The 16,550-nt window shown below is 42.8% G+C and overlaps 1 protein-coding gene and 1 long non-coding RNA gene across 4 annotated transcripts; one reads left to right on the top strand and one right to left on the bottom strand.

Annotated features, from left to right (window-relative positions):
* Positions 1 to 1,948: 1,948 nt before the first annotated feature.
* On the bottom strand, positions 1,949 to 9,958 carry LOC311606206. The gene is made up of 3 exons (XR_014782263.1): positions 9,893 to 9,958; positions 7,523 to 7,636; positions 1,949 to 2,005 (listed from the first exon to the last, which is right to left on the bottom strand). It is a non-coding gene; the product is annotated as an uncharacterized lncRNA (long non-coding RNA).
* A 172-nt stretch (positions 9,959 to 10,130) lies between these two features.
* On the top strand, positions 10,131 to 16,170 carry FBXO48 (F-box protein 48). Of its 3 annotated transcripts, none has more exons than XM_084798528.1 (3): positions 10,131 to 10,247; positions 12,285 to 12,626; positions 13,089 to 16,170. In XM_084798528.1, exons 2-3 carry the CDS (start codon positions 12,321 to 12,323, stop codon positions 13,266 to 13,268), a joined length of 486 nt encoding a protein of 161 aa, XP_084654654.1. In that variant the 5' UTR covers positions 10,131 to 10,247; positions 12,285 to 12,320; the 3' UTR covers positions 13,269 to 16,170. The 3 variants fall into 3 exon arrangements, with proteins under 3 accessions (XP_084654654.1, XP_084654652.1, XP_084654653.1); XM_084798527.1 differs by having other exon boundaries at positions 10,191 to 10,247; positions 11,080 to 12,626; XM_084798526.1 differs by having other exon boundaries at positions 10,184 to 12,626.
* The last annotated feature ends 380 nt before the right edge of the window (positions 16,171 to 16,550 follow it).

Here is a 16,550-nt window from a genome sequence, read left to right as displayed (position 1 = left end):
TTGAAAACATAGAATTGCCCAATCATCTGGTAGTACCAAATTTAATTTTGAGGAACTTCTAGACTGTTTCCCATAAAGAATGTATCAATTTATAGTCCCAATACTATACATATATAACAGTTCTCTTTTTTCCACATCCAGGACATTTTTTGACTTTTGACTTTTATAATAATGGTCTATCATCCCATGATTTTGATTTATGAGTCTATGCTGATCAGTGATAGTGGGCACATTCTTTGCTCATTAAAAAAAAGCAACTCTGATTTGTTTCTTTTTTCACTTCATTAGCTATCAAGTGTTTAGTATCTATTCTTTTAGTATTCTGTGTGAGGAACCCTGAAGTGTGACGTCCAGGGGCTTCTTATCAGAGCTCTGCTAGCTTTGATCCACTATTTCCCTGATCCCAAAGCATCATCTTTCATTTGTTCCTTGTTTTGTTAGAATGTTGCCCTCATAGCAGTTTTTTTTTTCAGAAAAGATAAAGTAAACTTTACTGCTCCAAGGCTTCTTATTATCACAAACACCTTTCCAAGGCTTAAGTTCATGTTTTGTTAAATCTTTAAAAATAAGACAGTTTAACTTAGCATGTTAGAGCACGGCTTTTCAGCTACCCAATGCAGTCAACTCACAAGTGCACAGGCACCATGACTTTGGCTCAGGGAAGAGCACTGGGGAGGCCAAGTTGACAGGTAAGCTGTATCCATGTCTGTGAATAGCAGACTACTATCTTGAGAGACCAGAGAAGACATTGCTTCTGGGAGAGAAGAAAAGGCCTCCTCCGGCTTCTGGCTACATCTTCTTCTGTTCCCTGTTCTACCCATCAGGAGGTCTCAGCACAGGGCCAGAGATCCTATCCCAGCATGAGAATTTTCTTTTGCTATGTGTGAAAGGTCACCCATAAGAAATGATGGGATATTTCATTCTTCTTACAAAAATAATAGAAAATTATTATCATATAAAGAAACAATCAGAGACCATGTGTAGAAAAACATAGGGCAAGCTCATAATAAATTGTAAACAAGGAATCATATTTTTTTCTAGAGTTTATATTTTTTTCACAGCACCCACATCCATGAAGGATCTCCTCCAGGAAGTATTTTTTGGTAGATGCCGGAAACAGCATGCCTTCTTCTGTTGCCCTGCAACCCTCTTCACATCCCTACTCTTTCCTTTCAGAGCCATTATAAAGCAAAACTAAGGTGTCTTGACTGCAAATCCTAGAATAGCAAGACAATCTTTCTCATAAATGAGATGGCTACCAAAAACGTGGACAGCATACTGTTTAGATGCTTAAATAAAGAGATAATTCATCTCCTGGGCAACAGTTTATTATGCCACTTAAAACAACTTTAAAAATTGGCAATTTAAAACATACGAATATTTGCTAGTTATTTACTAATAAAAATAACTAGTACTTAATGGTAGAGCCTTCCATTTCACATTTTTCAGAGCACAGCTGACCACAGGTAATTATACTGTTAAGAACAAAAGCTGTAAAAAAAAAAAAATTAAAAAAAAAAGAACAAAAGCCGTAGAAAAAGGGGACACTTGCGCAGCAGTTTTACAAACTTACACTGTTATTGGTTTGCTATCTTTGCCGTTCTGAATCAGCCTGCTTTTGTGTTTTATGTGAAGGAGTCATTTTTAATGATTCTGAGAGGGTTCCAGAAGTTGGTTTCAGAACCCACCAAATCAGACTCCAACACTACACCGGAGGCGCATGCCAAGGCCTTGGGAGTCTGAAAAGAAGACTTGGAATTGGTGCACATATAGTTGAAGAGTCTTAGGTTGGAATTTTCTTCTCATATGGCCAAAGCCCTTTCTCAAATGGTTTGCTGCCCAGGAGAATACTGTAATTTGATTCTCGGATGTCACAGAAATGCTGAGTACATAACATTTCCACTACATGCATACCACTTTCATTTTCTGAAACTATAGAGAACTCTGTTGCATCCAGACATTATCTGTGGAAGGTGAACCCCTCTGGAGAGCGCTGCGCATCAGTCTTGGGTGACAGTAGTCATCCTCATAGGCATCTATCATGGACTTCAGGCTCCACTCACCACTTGGCTAGCTGTTGTGGGCTGCCCTCTCTGGCTGGAATACAGTACTCCCTTAGCTCCATCCATTTTAGGGAGCTTTACCCACACTCTACCTTCTAAAGAGCTCATGGGTCAAAATATCTCCCAGCCCCACACCATACTCATGTCTCCCTTTGCTGTACTCCTTTTAAGCTTTGCCTGTGTGACTGTAGTAACTATTGCCTTTACACTCACTTAAGTCGCCACCCTCTCTTTGTCATGGGTTTCTGCAGACAACAATGCCTGCTTGATGGTTTTGACTTCAAATATTTTTATTTTGTTATGATTATTTGTTTACCTCGAGAGATGAAAGGAAATAGAGTTCATGGCACTGGAGAGGTGGCTCAGCGGTTAAGAGCACTAGCTGCTCTTCCAAAGGACCCAGGTTCAATTCCCAGCACCCACATGGGAGTTCACAACTGTTTGCAATTTCAGTTCCAGGGGATCTGACATCTCTACACATGGAGGCAGAACACTAGTGTATATAAAATAAAAAAAAAAAAAGGAAATAGAGTTCTTTGTGGATTTCAGAAGCCTAGAAGAGGAAATGCAAAGTTGGAGAATTTCATCCTTGTGATTTAACAACAAAGATAGGTGTGTGAATATCCCATGGGTCCTGTTATACCACGACCCAAGTTCACAGGAAGATAACTAGGCTCAGGCAAACATCTGAGAAAAAGAAGTGTGTGGATTATAAAGAGCTAGGCCTGCAGGGTCATCTGAAGGTCATCACAGTTTTCATCTCAAGTTCAAATGATCTGGGACTTGTAACCTGGAGGCCATAGCATTCTGTGTGTCTCTCACACCAGGTCCGTACTACTACAGAGGAGAAGGGCCTTGGCCTGAGCTCTGAGTTATGTCCAAAGACAGAGGTCCAGAACAAGAAGGAAATGGCACCTTATGATTTTACCTAAATATGTCTTATTTATGTCTGAGGGGCAAGTGGAAGGGTCAGTCAGTTCTACCATTCCTTACAAGAGCACTGCATTGGCCTTCTCTGTATAAAGAGTATTGAAAAGGACTGACTGTTTTGTCTGCCTTACTGAACACATCCTTTGAGTTCCTTTGAGTCTATGTTTTCTCTGCTCCTCATATGCATCAGTCAAGGGCAGGATGAAAGTACAGCTTGTCTATCTTCCCACAGAGTCCCCTAAGACGGATGCTTAATTAGAAACTGAGGGAGAAAATTAAGGTTTTTAGATGGGATTTTCCCACTAGTATCACAATTTTATTTTCTTTTCAAAGAGAAGAATTTTTCAATCAAATGACCCACTATTTTATTTACTTCTTTACTATGTGAAGAGTTATGAGGCTATGATAAATTAAAATCAAAAGTTGGCCTCTTGTCGATATATTTTCAGCTTTTATCTGGTGTGTGTGTGTGTGTGTGTGTGCGCGCGCGCGCGCCATATGTGGGCCATTGGAGGCCAAAAGAGAGCATTGGGCCCCCTGGATTTGGAATTACAGGTGTCATGAGTCATTCAACGTAGATACTGGGAACTGAACTCCAGTCCTCTGGAAGAGCAGAGACCACTCGTAACTGCTGCACCTTCATTGCTTTATTATGATAAGGATAAGGTAACATTTTGAACCTAGGAAATATATGTGAAAAATTAAGTAAAATATTGATCCCTCCATCAGGAGCCCGTGTTCTGCATCAGAACACACAGCCAGCGTCTCTGATGCAGCTCGTGATAATGCATGATGTCCTAGGGAAGAGCAAAGTCTGAAAAGAGGTGTGTTTCCTGCTACTCAATCACTCTGTATCCATCACTCGGTATCCGTCACTCGGTATCCATCACTCTGTATCCGTCACTCTGTATCCATCACTCAGTATCCATCACTCGGTATCCATCACTCTGTATCCATCACTCAGTATCCATCACTCAGTATCCATCACTCAGTATCCATCACTCAGTATCCATCACTCAGTATCCATCACTCAGTATCCATCACTCTGTATCCGTCACTCAGTATCCATCACTCTGTATCCGCCACTCAGTATCCGTCACTCTGTATCCGTCACTCAGTATCCGTCACTCAGTATCCATCACTCAGTATCCATCACTCAGTATCCATCACTCTGTATCCATCACTCTGTATCCATCACTCAGTATCCATCACTCTGTATCCATTACTCTGTATCCATCACTCAGTATCCATCACTCAGTATCCATCACTCTGTATCCGTCACTCAGTATCCGTCACTCTGTATCCGTCACTCAGTATCCATCACTCAGTATCCATCACTCATTATCCATCACTCTGTATCCATCACTCAGTATCCATCACTCTATATCCATTACTCTGTATCCATCACTCAGTATCCATCACTCAGTATCCATCACTCTGTATCCATCACTCTGGGTCATTTCTTTTGGGACATTCAGGGAAAACATCCACCTGCTGACTTCCATGTACCTTAGGTGTCCTGAAGTATATTTTCTTTTCTTGAAAAAAGATTTAAGAATTAGACTACATTCCCTCCCACCTGTGTGTGTGTGTGGTGGGGGTACCCTCACCAGCTGAGTAATGGTCTCGCTGCACCACTGAAGCACATTTTCAAAAGTCCTTAAATACAACTACAGGGCCTTAGAAATTTTAGTTTTCATGTTTTATTTTCCTGGGTTCATTATAAACAACTTTTAAATGTACAATACTGGTAGCAAAAGCTTAATCTAATCCTATCAGCAAACTTTAGTCCAAAGCTGGACGTAGATGTGCACGCTTTTGATTCCAGTGCTTGGGCAGCAGAGGCAGGCTGATCTTTGTGAGTTCGAGGCCAGCCAGATTTACAGATCGAGTTCCAGGACAGCCAGGACTGCTACACAGAGAAATCCTGTCTCGAAGAACCAAAACAAAACTTTAGTCCAATCACATCTACTATACCCACTAAGAGCTATGAAGAGTTTCCAGAACTAACATCTTAAATAAAATGATGACCAGACTTCTTAGTTTCCTTTGTTGATAATCTGCTTTGTGACCCAGTCAGTATTCCTTGCCCTCACTCCCACAGTCACCAAGCTCCTGATGTCTTCACCCTCCTGAGAGCTCTAGCATTGCCTTCATGGTAGCCATGGGGATGGTAGTTGTCACCGGGCCCCCTGGCTTACATTCTCAGTTGCAAATAAAGCCTGCAGTTCTTCCTCAGGGGCTCACCATAAGAATTCCCAGTCAGACTCTGGATGGAGTGCTGAAGGGGTATGGAAAAGTGAGATATAGAAGGACTCAGAGGGTTCAGGAGCCACACAAGGAGACCATCAAGGCCAGCAGATAGGGACCCAAGGGGGCATGCACAAATTCTTGCACCAACCAAGGGCAATGCATGCAGTAAACCTAGATTCCCTGTTCAGATCTAGCCAATAGACAGCTTATTCTCCACAGCTGTGGGGGAAACGGGACTGCTTCTGGCATGAACTCTGGCGCCTCCCCCATGTGATCACTTCCCATTTGTGGGGAGGCCAGTGGTACACAGAGGAAGGAGAAGCAGGCTATCCAGATGAGACCTGATAGGCTGTGGTCATAATGGTGAGGGAGGAGGCCCCTTCTTGTCAGAGGTTTAGGGGAGGCGAATAGGGTGGAAGACCGAGGGAGAGAGGGTGGGAATGGGAAGATGCAAGCTAGTGGATAACAATCCAAATGTAATCTGAATAAATTATAATACAAATTTAAAAAACGAGTTTCTATTTGCTGTTATTAGACCATGTTGCTGTTGAGTTTCTTTATCCCCAAACATTCTGCAGATTTCCTAGACTAATTTTCCTCTTAACTATATGCAACCCAGGTTCTTTCCAACCTAAATCTACAGAGACATGGCCTGGTTCATTTCTTCAGAATTCTCCTATCCCCTCCCAAGTCTTTCCTTTACAACTCTATAGCATGGTTCTTAGCCTATCGCTGCCTGATCATGGCACAGTTGATGTTCTTGGGCTTTGACATTGACATTGGTACAATCTCTGAAAGTATTTTATTCTACATTTCCTGATATAAGGTTAAGGTATAGAATATAGAATATTATCCTAGGAAATATGGGAGTGATGTAACAGTGGACTGTGAAAACAACGCCAGTGCAACACTGAAGAAACACACAGGGATGCAAGCGAGGGTTTTGTATCCTGAGATGGGTCTCTGGTTGGGCCAGGCAGTGGTTGGACAGTCCCACCATCTCTGCTCTACTTTTTATCCCTGTACATCTTGGAGGCAGGGTAAATTTTGGGTTGAAGCTTCTGTGGGTTAGTTGGTCTTCCCCTGCCTCCACCAGGAGTCCTGTCTAGTTAGAGGGTGACTTCTGCAGTCTCCATGACCTCCACTAGTAGGGACTTCAACTAGAGTCACCCCATGTCCTCCCAGAAGTCTACCCTGTCATAAGTCTCCAGTTTGCCACAGAGATACCCCCACCTACAGCTCCTTTTCTCTCCGCAAGCACTCTGTCCTTTTGTCCCTGCTCTCCCCACATCTGGTCCCCACCTTCATTTCCTCCCCCACTCCCTCTCTTACCCTCTTCCTTCTCTTCAACCACTTCCGCTGTCTATTCTATTTCTCCTTCTGCATGAGAAGCATCTTCCCTTGGGTCCTCCTTGCTACTTTTCTTCTTTGGGTCTGTGATTTGTAGTTAGTTTATTCTGTACTATATGCTAATATCTGCTTATAAGTGAGCACATACTATGTGTGCCTTTCTGGGTCTGGGTTATCTTACTCAGAATGATATTTACTAGCGCCATCCATTTGCCTGCAGATTTCATGATGTCCTTGTTTTCAATAACTGAGTAGTATTCCACTGTGTAAATGTACTGCATTTTCTCTGTACATTCTTCTGTCGAGAAACGTCTAGGTTGTTTCTAGATTCTGTCTATTATGAATAAAGCTGCTACGAACATAGTTGAGCAAATATCCTTGTGGTATGGAGGAATGTCTTTTTGGTATATGACCAGAACTGGTATAGCTGGATCTTGAAGTAAAGCTATTCTCAATTATCTGAGAAAATCCAGGTAAAGATAGAGACTGAGGGAATGTCCAACCAATGCCTGGCCCAACCTGAGACCCACCCCATGGGAAAGAGCCAATCCCTGACACCATTTACAGACAGGAGCTGAACATAACCATTCTCTGAGAGTCCCCACCTTGCAACTGGTTGAATCAGATGCTGATATTCACAGCCAAGCATTAGGCAGAGCTGTGGAAGAATGGAGCTGGGGAAGGGTAGAAGGACCAAGGGGGACAAGAATGTCACAAGAAGACCAACTAACGTAGGCCCATGGGGGGTTACAGAGAAGGAAGCACCAACCAAAGACCATGCGTGGACTGGACCTAGGCCCTCTACACATGTACAACTGATGGGCAGCTTGATCCTCGTGTTCACCTAGTAAGCTGAGTGAATGCTGTCTGTGACATGGGCTCTTTTGCCTGTTTTCAATCACTTCGCCCTAATGGGGCTGCCTTACCTGGCCTCAGTGGATGAGGCTGAACTCATTCTGATGAGACTTGACGTGTTGTTGTGGGTTCTCCCCTTTTCTGAGGAGAAGGAGAGATGGGGGAAGAGGGTGGAAAGGAGGAGCCTGGAGGAGAGGAGGGAAGGGGCTATGATTGGGATGCAAAGTGAATATATAAATTTAAAATAAATTTAAGCAAACAAACAAAGAGCTTGAAGAGATCTCATAACAGCACCTTAACAGCTCACTTGACAGCTCTAGAACAAAAAGAAGCAAACACACCCAAGAGGAGTGAGAAATAATCAGACTCAGGGGTAAAAACAATAAATTAGAAACAAATAGAACAATACAAAGGGAAAAAAATGAAACCAAGAGCTGGTTCTTTGAGAAAAGCAACAAGACACACAACCCCTTAGCCAAAGCAATCAAAAGGCAGAGAGACAATATATAAATCAACAAAATCAGAAATGAAAAGAGGGTCATAACAACAGACACTGAGGAAATCCAAAGAATCATTAGGTCTTACCTCAAATACCCATACTCCACCTCCCTAGCTCTCCTACTTCTCTCTCTCTCTCTCTCTCTCTCTCTCTCTCTCTCTCTCTCTCTCTCTCTCTCTCTCTCTCTCTCTCTCTCTCTCTCTCTCTCTCTCTCCATAAACTTCAATTGGTACTGACATTTACACCTGGGTACGGGGCTATCCACTGGTGCTAACCTGACCTACCAGATGATATAGCCTTAAAGACTAACTCCCCAGTTAGGGAGGAGTAGAGGCTGGGGAACTCTCCCCTGCCACACCCCATCTCATCCCTACCCCATATTGACAGGCTTGATCTAGTCAGTGTATGTCTTGCACAGGCAACCACAGCTGCTGTAAGTTTATACATTGCAGCCCTGTCCTGTCCAGAAAACGGTTACTAAATTTAGCACTGTTACTAAACTTAGTGGTTGGTGGCCCACGCCTTTAATCTCAGCACTCGTGAGGCAGAGGCTGTGAGTTCGAAGACAGCCTGGTATGCAAAGCAAGGCCAGGACAGCCAAGGCTACACAGAAACCCTGTCTTTAAAAAATAAAAAATAAACAAATAGGTCAATGGTGCCCTCTTCTGGTCAGGGGTGGCATATACAGCACAATGTTAAGCCGAGCTGGTTCAGAAATATTCCAGAGGAGCAGGAACTCAGAATTGAAAACTAATTGTAGTCAGCAGTGAAAGAGCGAGATCGTTAAGTAGAACCCTGGTGAAGCACTTCTTACTGGCTTGCTTTTCATGGCTTGCCCAGCTTGCATTCTTGCGCAACCCAGAACCATCTGCCTATGAGAGGCATGGCCCAAGGTGGACTTAGGACACATAGATCTCTAATCAAGACAATGCTCCCACAAATGTGTCCACAGGCCAGCCCGAGTGGGTGAGGCAATTCCTCCTTTGAGGTATCTTCTTCCTAGGTGCCATGTTGACACAAACTAATCAGCACAGGCACCAAATGGTGTTACACACACACACACACACACACACACACACACACACACACACACCATTTCCTCGTTCCTAGTATTTCTGTCTCGTCTCTCCTATAGAAAACTGCAGTCTTTTTTATGCCAGCTGTGGGACGCATGGCTTAGATCAGATTGCTGTGCTCTTTGTGAGAGTAGCTCCCTTTCCTCAGCTCTCACCCCAAGGCCAGTTCCTACCAGTGAGTCCCTGGTATATTATCTCAGACACTAACTGGGAATGTGAAGAAGCCCCAAACACTAGGTAATCAACTCTTACACGGGTCTCCCCACTGAGTCAAGGTTTCTTGAATCCATCACAGGATATACTGAAAGTCACCCTATGAGAGACGGTTACATGCCCTGGGGTGTTCACGGTGATGCCCTCTGCCATTAGGCTTAGGTGAACAAGTGTCTCTTACCTTCAGCGTCTTTAAAAATCAAAGAATTATAGATTGTTCAAACTAAAAGTAGTAAGGTTGTAATAAGCCAGAGAAGTCATAAACGCAGAACTAGATGCAGGACTGGCAAGGGCGTAAATGCTGGATGATAGCCAAGAAGTGCTCCGGAAATAAAGATAAAATGCTCATGAAACTTAATAACCACATAAGCAGAAAGGTTTGCAACATTCCATCGTGTATTGCCCCGGATATAGTCCCGGTAGTCCTTGACACTTCCCTATAGTTTTGCAAGATGCTACTAGATAAAGCACATTGAGAGTCAAGCTTCCCCAGGCAGTCCCCTGTTTACTACGCTTAGAAATTAAGGAAAGGAATAATACGATATTATCATCAAAACCCTTTAAATAACCTCCTGTCCACGAAAACAACAACAAAAACAAAACAAAAACCACTATGTCAACTACTTTTTCAGTAACTTGTGCCGAGTACACACCGCAAGTAGGTGGCGCCTAAGCAGGTAGCAAGAGCCTCCAAGGGCTGGAGAACCAGGGCGCCGACCCTCAGCAGCCTCCTAACCCTCACTTGCCACCAAAACAGGTTGGGAGTCCCGCCCATGGGGGAGGTAGCTGTCACTCAGCATGTACGCTGGACCTTGTAGTCACTGGCTGCTTTTTTTTTTCCTTCCTCTATGGTGATGAAACTCCTGGAAAACTACCAATCCCAGAAGGCACCGCGCGTACAAATGGGCGGAGGAGCGAGGCTTAAGAGGGCGGGACATGAAGGACTTCCGGGAAGGATTCAAATCCCTAGGACTGAAATCGCGGGAGGAGCCAGCGCCGCGCCTTTAGGTAGGAGAGGCCGCCCTCCCGGTCCCGGGACGTGGGGCTGCGTGCTCGGCGGCGGTCGGCAGTTCGGTGGTTCTCCGGTCGACACCTGCCCTCACAGCAGGCAGAGATGCGGGTGTGCCCAGCGCCACCGGTGGGGGCTCCCCGTGTCTTGCCTGGCAGTGCTCTTGCCCCGCTCTCCAACTCCCGGTGACAGTTGACCAACGAGTTGGGTGGAAGGGTTGGAGAGTGCCCAGAGGTTCCAGCCCTGCCCTCTCCTCCCGAAGACCCCGGCTTAGCTCCCAGCGCCCACCGAAGGCCTTGCCACTGACTGTTACTCCAGTTCCGGGGATCCGACGCCCCAATTTGGCTCCCGCGGGGAAGTGCGCCCGCGCTATGCTCAGACTTACATGAAAGCAAACCAGCCGCCGTACAAATAAAAGTAAATCTTTGGAAGGAAGGGCTCCAAGCTAACTTAATAGTTCCGTGAGGTTGGTTCGAAAAGAAGCGGCATAAATGGGAAAGTTTTCAAGCATTCAGTAGAGATAGTTTAGAAGATTACTAGTGGAATTTGGGGAATATGATCCAGGCACCACAGACTATTCAGTTGAAAAGCTTTCTGCCTCTTGTGAAATTCCTTTGACAGAAAGAAACATTGCTAGTGAGAAACTGGGAGATGCAGCAAACATTTGAATACAGTGTAACAACCTCCTAATAGAAATTTCTTTTCAAATATACTGCCTTGGTGTTAGTTTGAATCTGTGGGAGGGGAAAAGATTCATTGCAAATACTTGATCTTAATGGGTTTTGTCTTGTTTTGTCCACCAAGTTGCTTTCTATTTTTCTATTTCTAAAGGATACAAACATTGTTGGATACAAACATTACAGCTCTACACCACAACCAGTTTGGATCATAAACAGGCTTGTTAAAGGCAGTTATTATGATGTCAGGAACTAAAAATAAACAAACAACAACAGCAACAACAAAAACTTGAATAATAAATACACCTGAAAAAGGAATTGGTGGTAGCTGAGTGAAGATAATATATCAAATTTCTGCTGTAGCCTGATTCCCCACTATATAGGGGAGTGTAAATATTATTATAAGCTAATTGTAGGCAAACACAAATTTGTCTTTATATTGCAAAGTAGCTCGAGGGCAGTGTTCTCAGGCATGCTTCCAGAAGCTTACCCTGTGGTCTTTGAGAACATTAGCGGAAATTGGGCTTTAAATCGATGGCTTTATGCTGTTCCTAGCTGAATTCTTCTAAGCTAGTTAGATTGTAGTTGTCACTTCATAACTAAGTATATAAGATAGATTCATTTCTAAAACACCATTCTTAAAGCTTAATTGAACATGTGAGACCCTAACTATAGCCAGGATTTTATCCTGCCCATTTTAGGTAAATTTATGTCCAGAATATGCACCTGTCCAGTACATCCAAGTAATTAAATAGTTCTTAAATAAATTACTAAAAGGCCAGCAGGTCTGTGTTTATGTCATATTGAAGGCAAAGAACTCAAAAGTAAAGCATCCGTTCACACACAGGTGTTCAACAAATATTAAAGTGGCCATTATTACTAAACTCAGTAAATGCGTGATGTTGAGAATCATTTCCCTTTTTTTAAAAAAAAAATACTATCCTATTTTTTTCATTTATTTTTATTTTTTTACATATATACAATAAACTACCTACAGCAAGAAGAACCAGGAAACAATCAGGAATTATATAAATGTTACATTCATAGTGGTTTTGGCTATTTGTATTTGGCAGCTTTGGTGTATCCTTTGTTTCTTTAAAGAAACAAAACGTGTAAAATTTTTGCCAAAAATATTAAAAAAGAAAGGAATGTGGTTATGGCCTCCCGTAGACAATTCAGATGTGCGGCTGCTTGTTTTATTCACTCCAGACAGCACGGACTCCATCTTGCAGATTGAGAGGCTGAAGTCAAGAAGTATAAAGTTCTTTAGATCATATCTCAGGACTGTCAGACTCTGGACAGGATTCACAGTTCAGTCCCGTCTGAGAAGGTTGAGTGTATTTAAACTTTGCCCTGTAGGTCACATATGAGGACAGTTGACTAAAATAGCAAACTATGAAGAACGCTTCCAAGAAGAACAATAATTTCAAAGCTCCTGGTACAGGATTGAATTCTGTGGATACTGAAAGGAGAAAAACAGAGAGTCAGAGTAACTTTGTTGAACTGCTGCCCATGGAAGTCACTTTTAAAATTTTCAGCCAGCTAGACATTCAGAGTTTGTGCAGAGCTTCCGGGACATGCACAAGTTGGAATCACGCGATAAGAAGCAATGACTCCTTATGGAAACCTCACTGCTTGACTGTACGAGCCGTGTGCCAGAAGGAAATCGATGATGATATAGAAAGTGGTTATACCTGGAGGGTAAGTTCAACCTTTGCAATTTGTTGTGATGTCCACAGGGTTGTTGTAGCACAGTTAAGACAATTCTAGAATCTGTTCTTAGGGTTAACACACAGAATGTCCGGACTTTAGGGAAGGAGTTAAAGTTGAATTATTATCCTCTTTCTATTGGCATAGAAGTTTTCCACCCACCTTTGTATATCTCTCAGATCTTAAAGTCAGGACAGTTCCTTGTTAAGCAGAAGGGAGGTGAAGAAACCAGTTGACTTTTGTTCCAGCTTATGAAACCCTCCAATACAATGGGCTGCTTTCTGTATGTACACTAATCCACCCATGAACACATGGGTTTATTAATGTGATTCGTATGTATTTCCACATCAGTAATTAACCTCAGTGATGAGACCGAGTTTCTCTGCTCTCAGGCACTCACTAGCTAACCACGCTACCAGAGAATTTTGAACAGTGATTGTTTATGCCTTTCAGGTAATACTCCTAAGAAATTACCAGAAGAGCAGAGTGAAACACGAGTGGCTAAGTGGCAGATACAGCAACATCCGTTCTCCTGTCAGCCTGCCAGAAAAAGCTATGTGCCCAATGGATGCAGACACATGGGGGGAAATTCTAGATGCAGAACTGGAAAGAGAAACTGAAAAATGGCAGTAGTTTGCTGTCACAGAGTTAAAATGACTCAAACTGCACAAGACTTTTTAAAATCTGGCAAGGTCTTTCTTGACCTTTTAAATATTTAACATTTAAAAGAAAACACAGTTGAACACGAAGCTTTGTTGGTATTTTGCACTTTAGCTAAAAAAAAAAAATTCTGGTCTTACACTGTGGGAAAATTATGATATGTTATTTTATAAGAAATAATAGACTGATAGGATGGTTTTGAAATGTATTGTTTTGTGTATTTATGTTAGAATATTACATTATTTTAAATGATAGAATTTACAGTTATTTTCTATTTAAGCCTTAAAGAATTCAGTGTGTTTTGTTTGGTTGGTTGGGTTTTTTTTTTTTTTTTGAAAAAACTATTTAAAGACTCATTATAAATGAACATAAGTGTACACTCATAGGAGCAAAAACCAAATGAATAGTTGCAATATGTTTATTTAATAGTAAATGTACCCGCTAACAACTTTACAGTTTCCACTTGAGTGAACAGGTTGAATTGTCAAACAATGAAGCTACTTTTAAATGTATTAAACCTATAGTTTCTTTAAACTTGATCTGATCTTGGGGCTGAAGCTCTCAGATAAAGATTTTCATTATTTTTCTACAAACCTGAGATTAGTCTCAAGGCTGAGAACGTGTGGAAAGCTTCAGGACTTTAATGACCACCAAACTCTCTTCCCAACACTTGATAGCGCCACCTAGTGTACTCTTAGATGTTTCTCCTTTCCTAAAAGAGAAAATTCTCTGAGCCCTACTTGAACTTGTTAAAATGTAACTTTGCAGCAAGGGATCTTTTTTCAACTTTGTTTCTCTTTTTTCATAAAGGGAAATTATGTAGCAGCATTCTCTCTCCCGGGCTGTTCCACCTGAATCTGTAAATCATAGTTTATATAAAAAAAAAAGTATCTGCAAATATGGTCATTTGTACAGGGTTTTCCTTACCTTTCTATTGCTGTGATAAAACATCAGGACCAAAGCCAGCTTGTGGAAGAGTTTATTTGGCTTACAGGAGTCCATCACTTCAACGAGAGCGTGGCAGCAAGGAGTACCATGGAGGTTAGGCTGAGAATTACATCCTCAACAAAAAGCCTGAAGCAGAAAGAGCAAACTGGACATAGGTGAGGTCTTAACCTCGCAAAAGTGTGGCTCCAGCAACATGTACTTCCTCCAGCAAGGCCACATCTCCTCAAGCTCCTCAGACATCCCTACCAACCAGGGACTAATAAGCATTCAAATACCGGAGCCTGTTAGAACATTTCTTATCAAACTACCACAGTTAAAGAAGAAGAAGAAGAAGAAGAAGAAGAAGAAGAAGAAGAAGAAGAAGAAGAAGAAGAAGAAGAAGAAGAAGAAGAAGAAGAAGAAGAAGTCTACAAAGCCAGGTGTGGTGGCGCACGCCTTTAATCCCAGCACTCGGGAGGCAGAGGCAGGCGGATCACTGTGAGTTCAAGACCAGCCTGGTCTACAAAGCGAGTCCAGGACAGCCAAGGCTACACAGAGAGACCCTGTCTCAAAAAGAAAAAAAAGTCTACAACAGCACTGTTTCCTAACCCGCCAGCCGTTAGGACACTGCCCCGCCACATACGAGGTCTTTTTGTTGCATCGCATGAATGATTCTCATCTCCTAGTGTTTTGAGAATTGAAAATAATCCAAGCATGGTGACGCGTGCAGGTGGATTGCTGAGTTCGAGGCCAGCCAAGGCTACACAGAGAAACCTCATCTCAAAGACACACAAAACAAAACAAAACAAAACAAAAAGAAAAAGAGAAGAGTTGAAAGTCAGTCAGTGCAGTTTGCAGGACTATTCAGTCATTTCCTGAACAAAGACAGGCCAAGCTCAAGAGCATCCCCAGTATAAGGCGTTCCTCTCCCAGGATTGCTGCAATCACTAGAAACTCTCTTAAAAGAATGGTACCCATAGCTAGTCCTGCTTCTACGTGCTCGGACTAGACTGGTTTAGTCTTTCTCCAGGTTTGCCATTTGGGTACTTGAAGGTAGCTGCTGTCTCTCCGCTTGTCTTCTCCCCATTCCTGCTGATAGTCACATGCCATAATTTCTAGGCCTAACAGCATTGTCCTCTGCTGATGCCATCTTAACAAATGTGTAACTGGAAAGGAAGATGCCCTGCTGATTTAATTTAAGATGAGATAGTTAAAAAGCACTTTGAAATCTTGAAAATAGGAAGGAGACTGAAGGAAAGCATCTTGCTGTACGACAGCAGCATATATAGATGGGTGTTAGCTATTTCTTGAGAAGAGCATTCTGCCTGTCACCTTTTCCTGTTAATAAAGATTGCACTAATCAGGGGACCGTCCTTCTTACTCATGGCATCCTCTCTCTCAGCCACAGCGCTGAGCCTAAGAGGATGGTGACTGAAACCACCTGTTTCTTAAACTGGAAGGCAAGTGATGCAACTGTTTCCTGCCACAAAGAGAAGTGGGTTCCTAGTCGGAGAATACACATCCAACAGAAAAACAAAGGGGGTGGAAGAGAGAGGATTGTGGTGTTTACAGCTCTGATTCTAGTCAGGCCACTTGTCTAAACTAGTGTAAAGTGCACTGGAGACCCTGCCCTCCCCATACAGTTTTTCAAGTGTGTGACACTTGTGCTTTACGTCAGTATCGTAGCTTTGCACTAGGAGCCCTACCTACCGGGCTCCTCATTTTCCTCATTTTCAGGTATATGATACCTGTAGGTTACATTCACGTCTTAGTTTTAAAGATCTCCAGCCATGCACTTTTGTGTCCTTTGTAGCTCCTTGCCTCAGATCTTCTCAGCATTCATTTCCTTCTCAGTCTTTAACTTGTTCTTCCCAGAAAAACTGAACTTGTTGCTAAGACACCAGTAACTTACTTCCTATGTCTTTTGATACATTTTGGTGGTGGTGGTGGTGGTGGTGGTGGTGGTGGTGGTGGTCCACTTGACAGTTGGTTCTTGTCATCCTTAGTTTGGAGGCAAGCATCTCATGTATTTCTTCTTGCACTCACCTTACAAAATTTCATTATATGCTGGTGTTCGTGAAGGTTCAGAGTTTCACCCTCTTCTCACACTCTGAACATCTAGTCCCCCAGCACCACAACCATTGTTGGTGCTTATGGTGTCTGTATCTATGACTCCACATCAGATTTGCCTATCCTATCCCAGATAGCCCTGTGCCAGGCTGTTGGAATCATAGCTAAGTCAGTAATGCCAGAACCAGAGCTCATTAACTCAAGAGCCTAGTTTTTCTCTCAGCCCCTACCTCGGAAAGTGGCCAGGGCTTCTCGGTA

This window comes from Acomys minous (genome assembly GCF_964271855.1).
Source record: "Acomys minous genome assembly, chromosome: 10".
Taxonomy (NCBI): domain Eukaryota; kingdom Metazoa; phylum Chordata; class Mammalia; order Rodentia; family Muridae; genus Acomys; species Acomys minous.
Note: the sequence above shows the minus strand (reverse complement) of the source record. Positions and strands in the feature narration are given on the sequence as shown.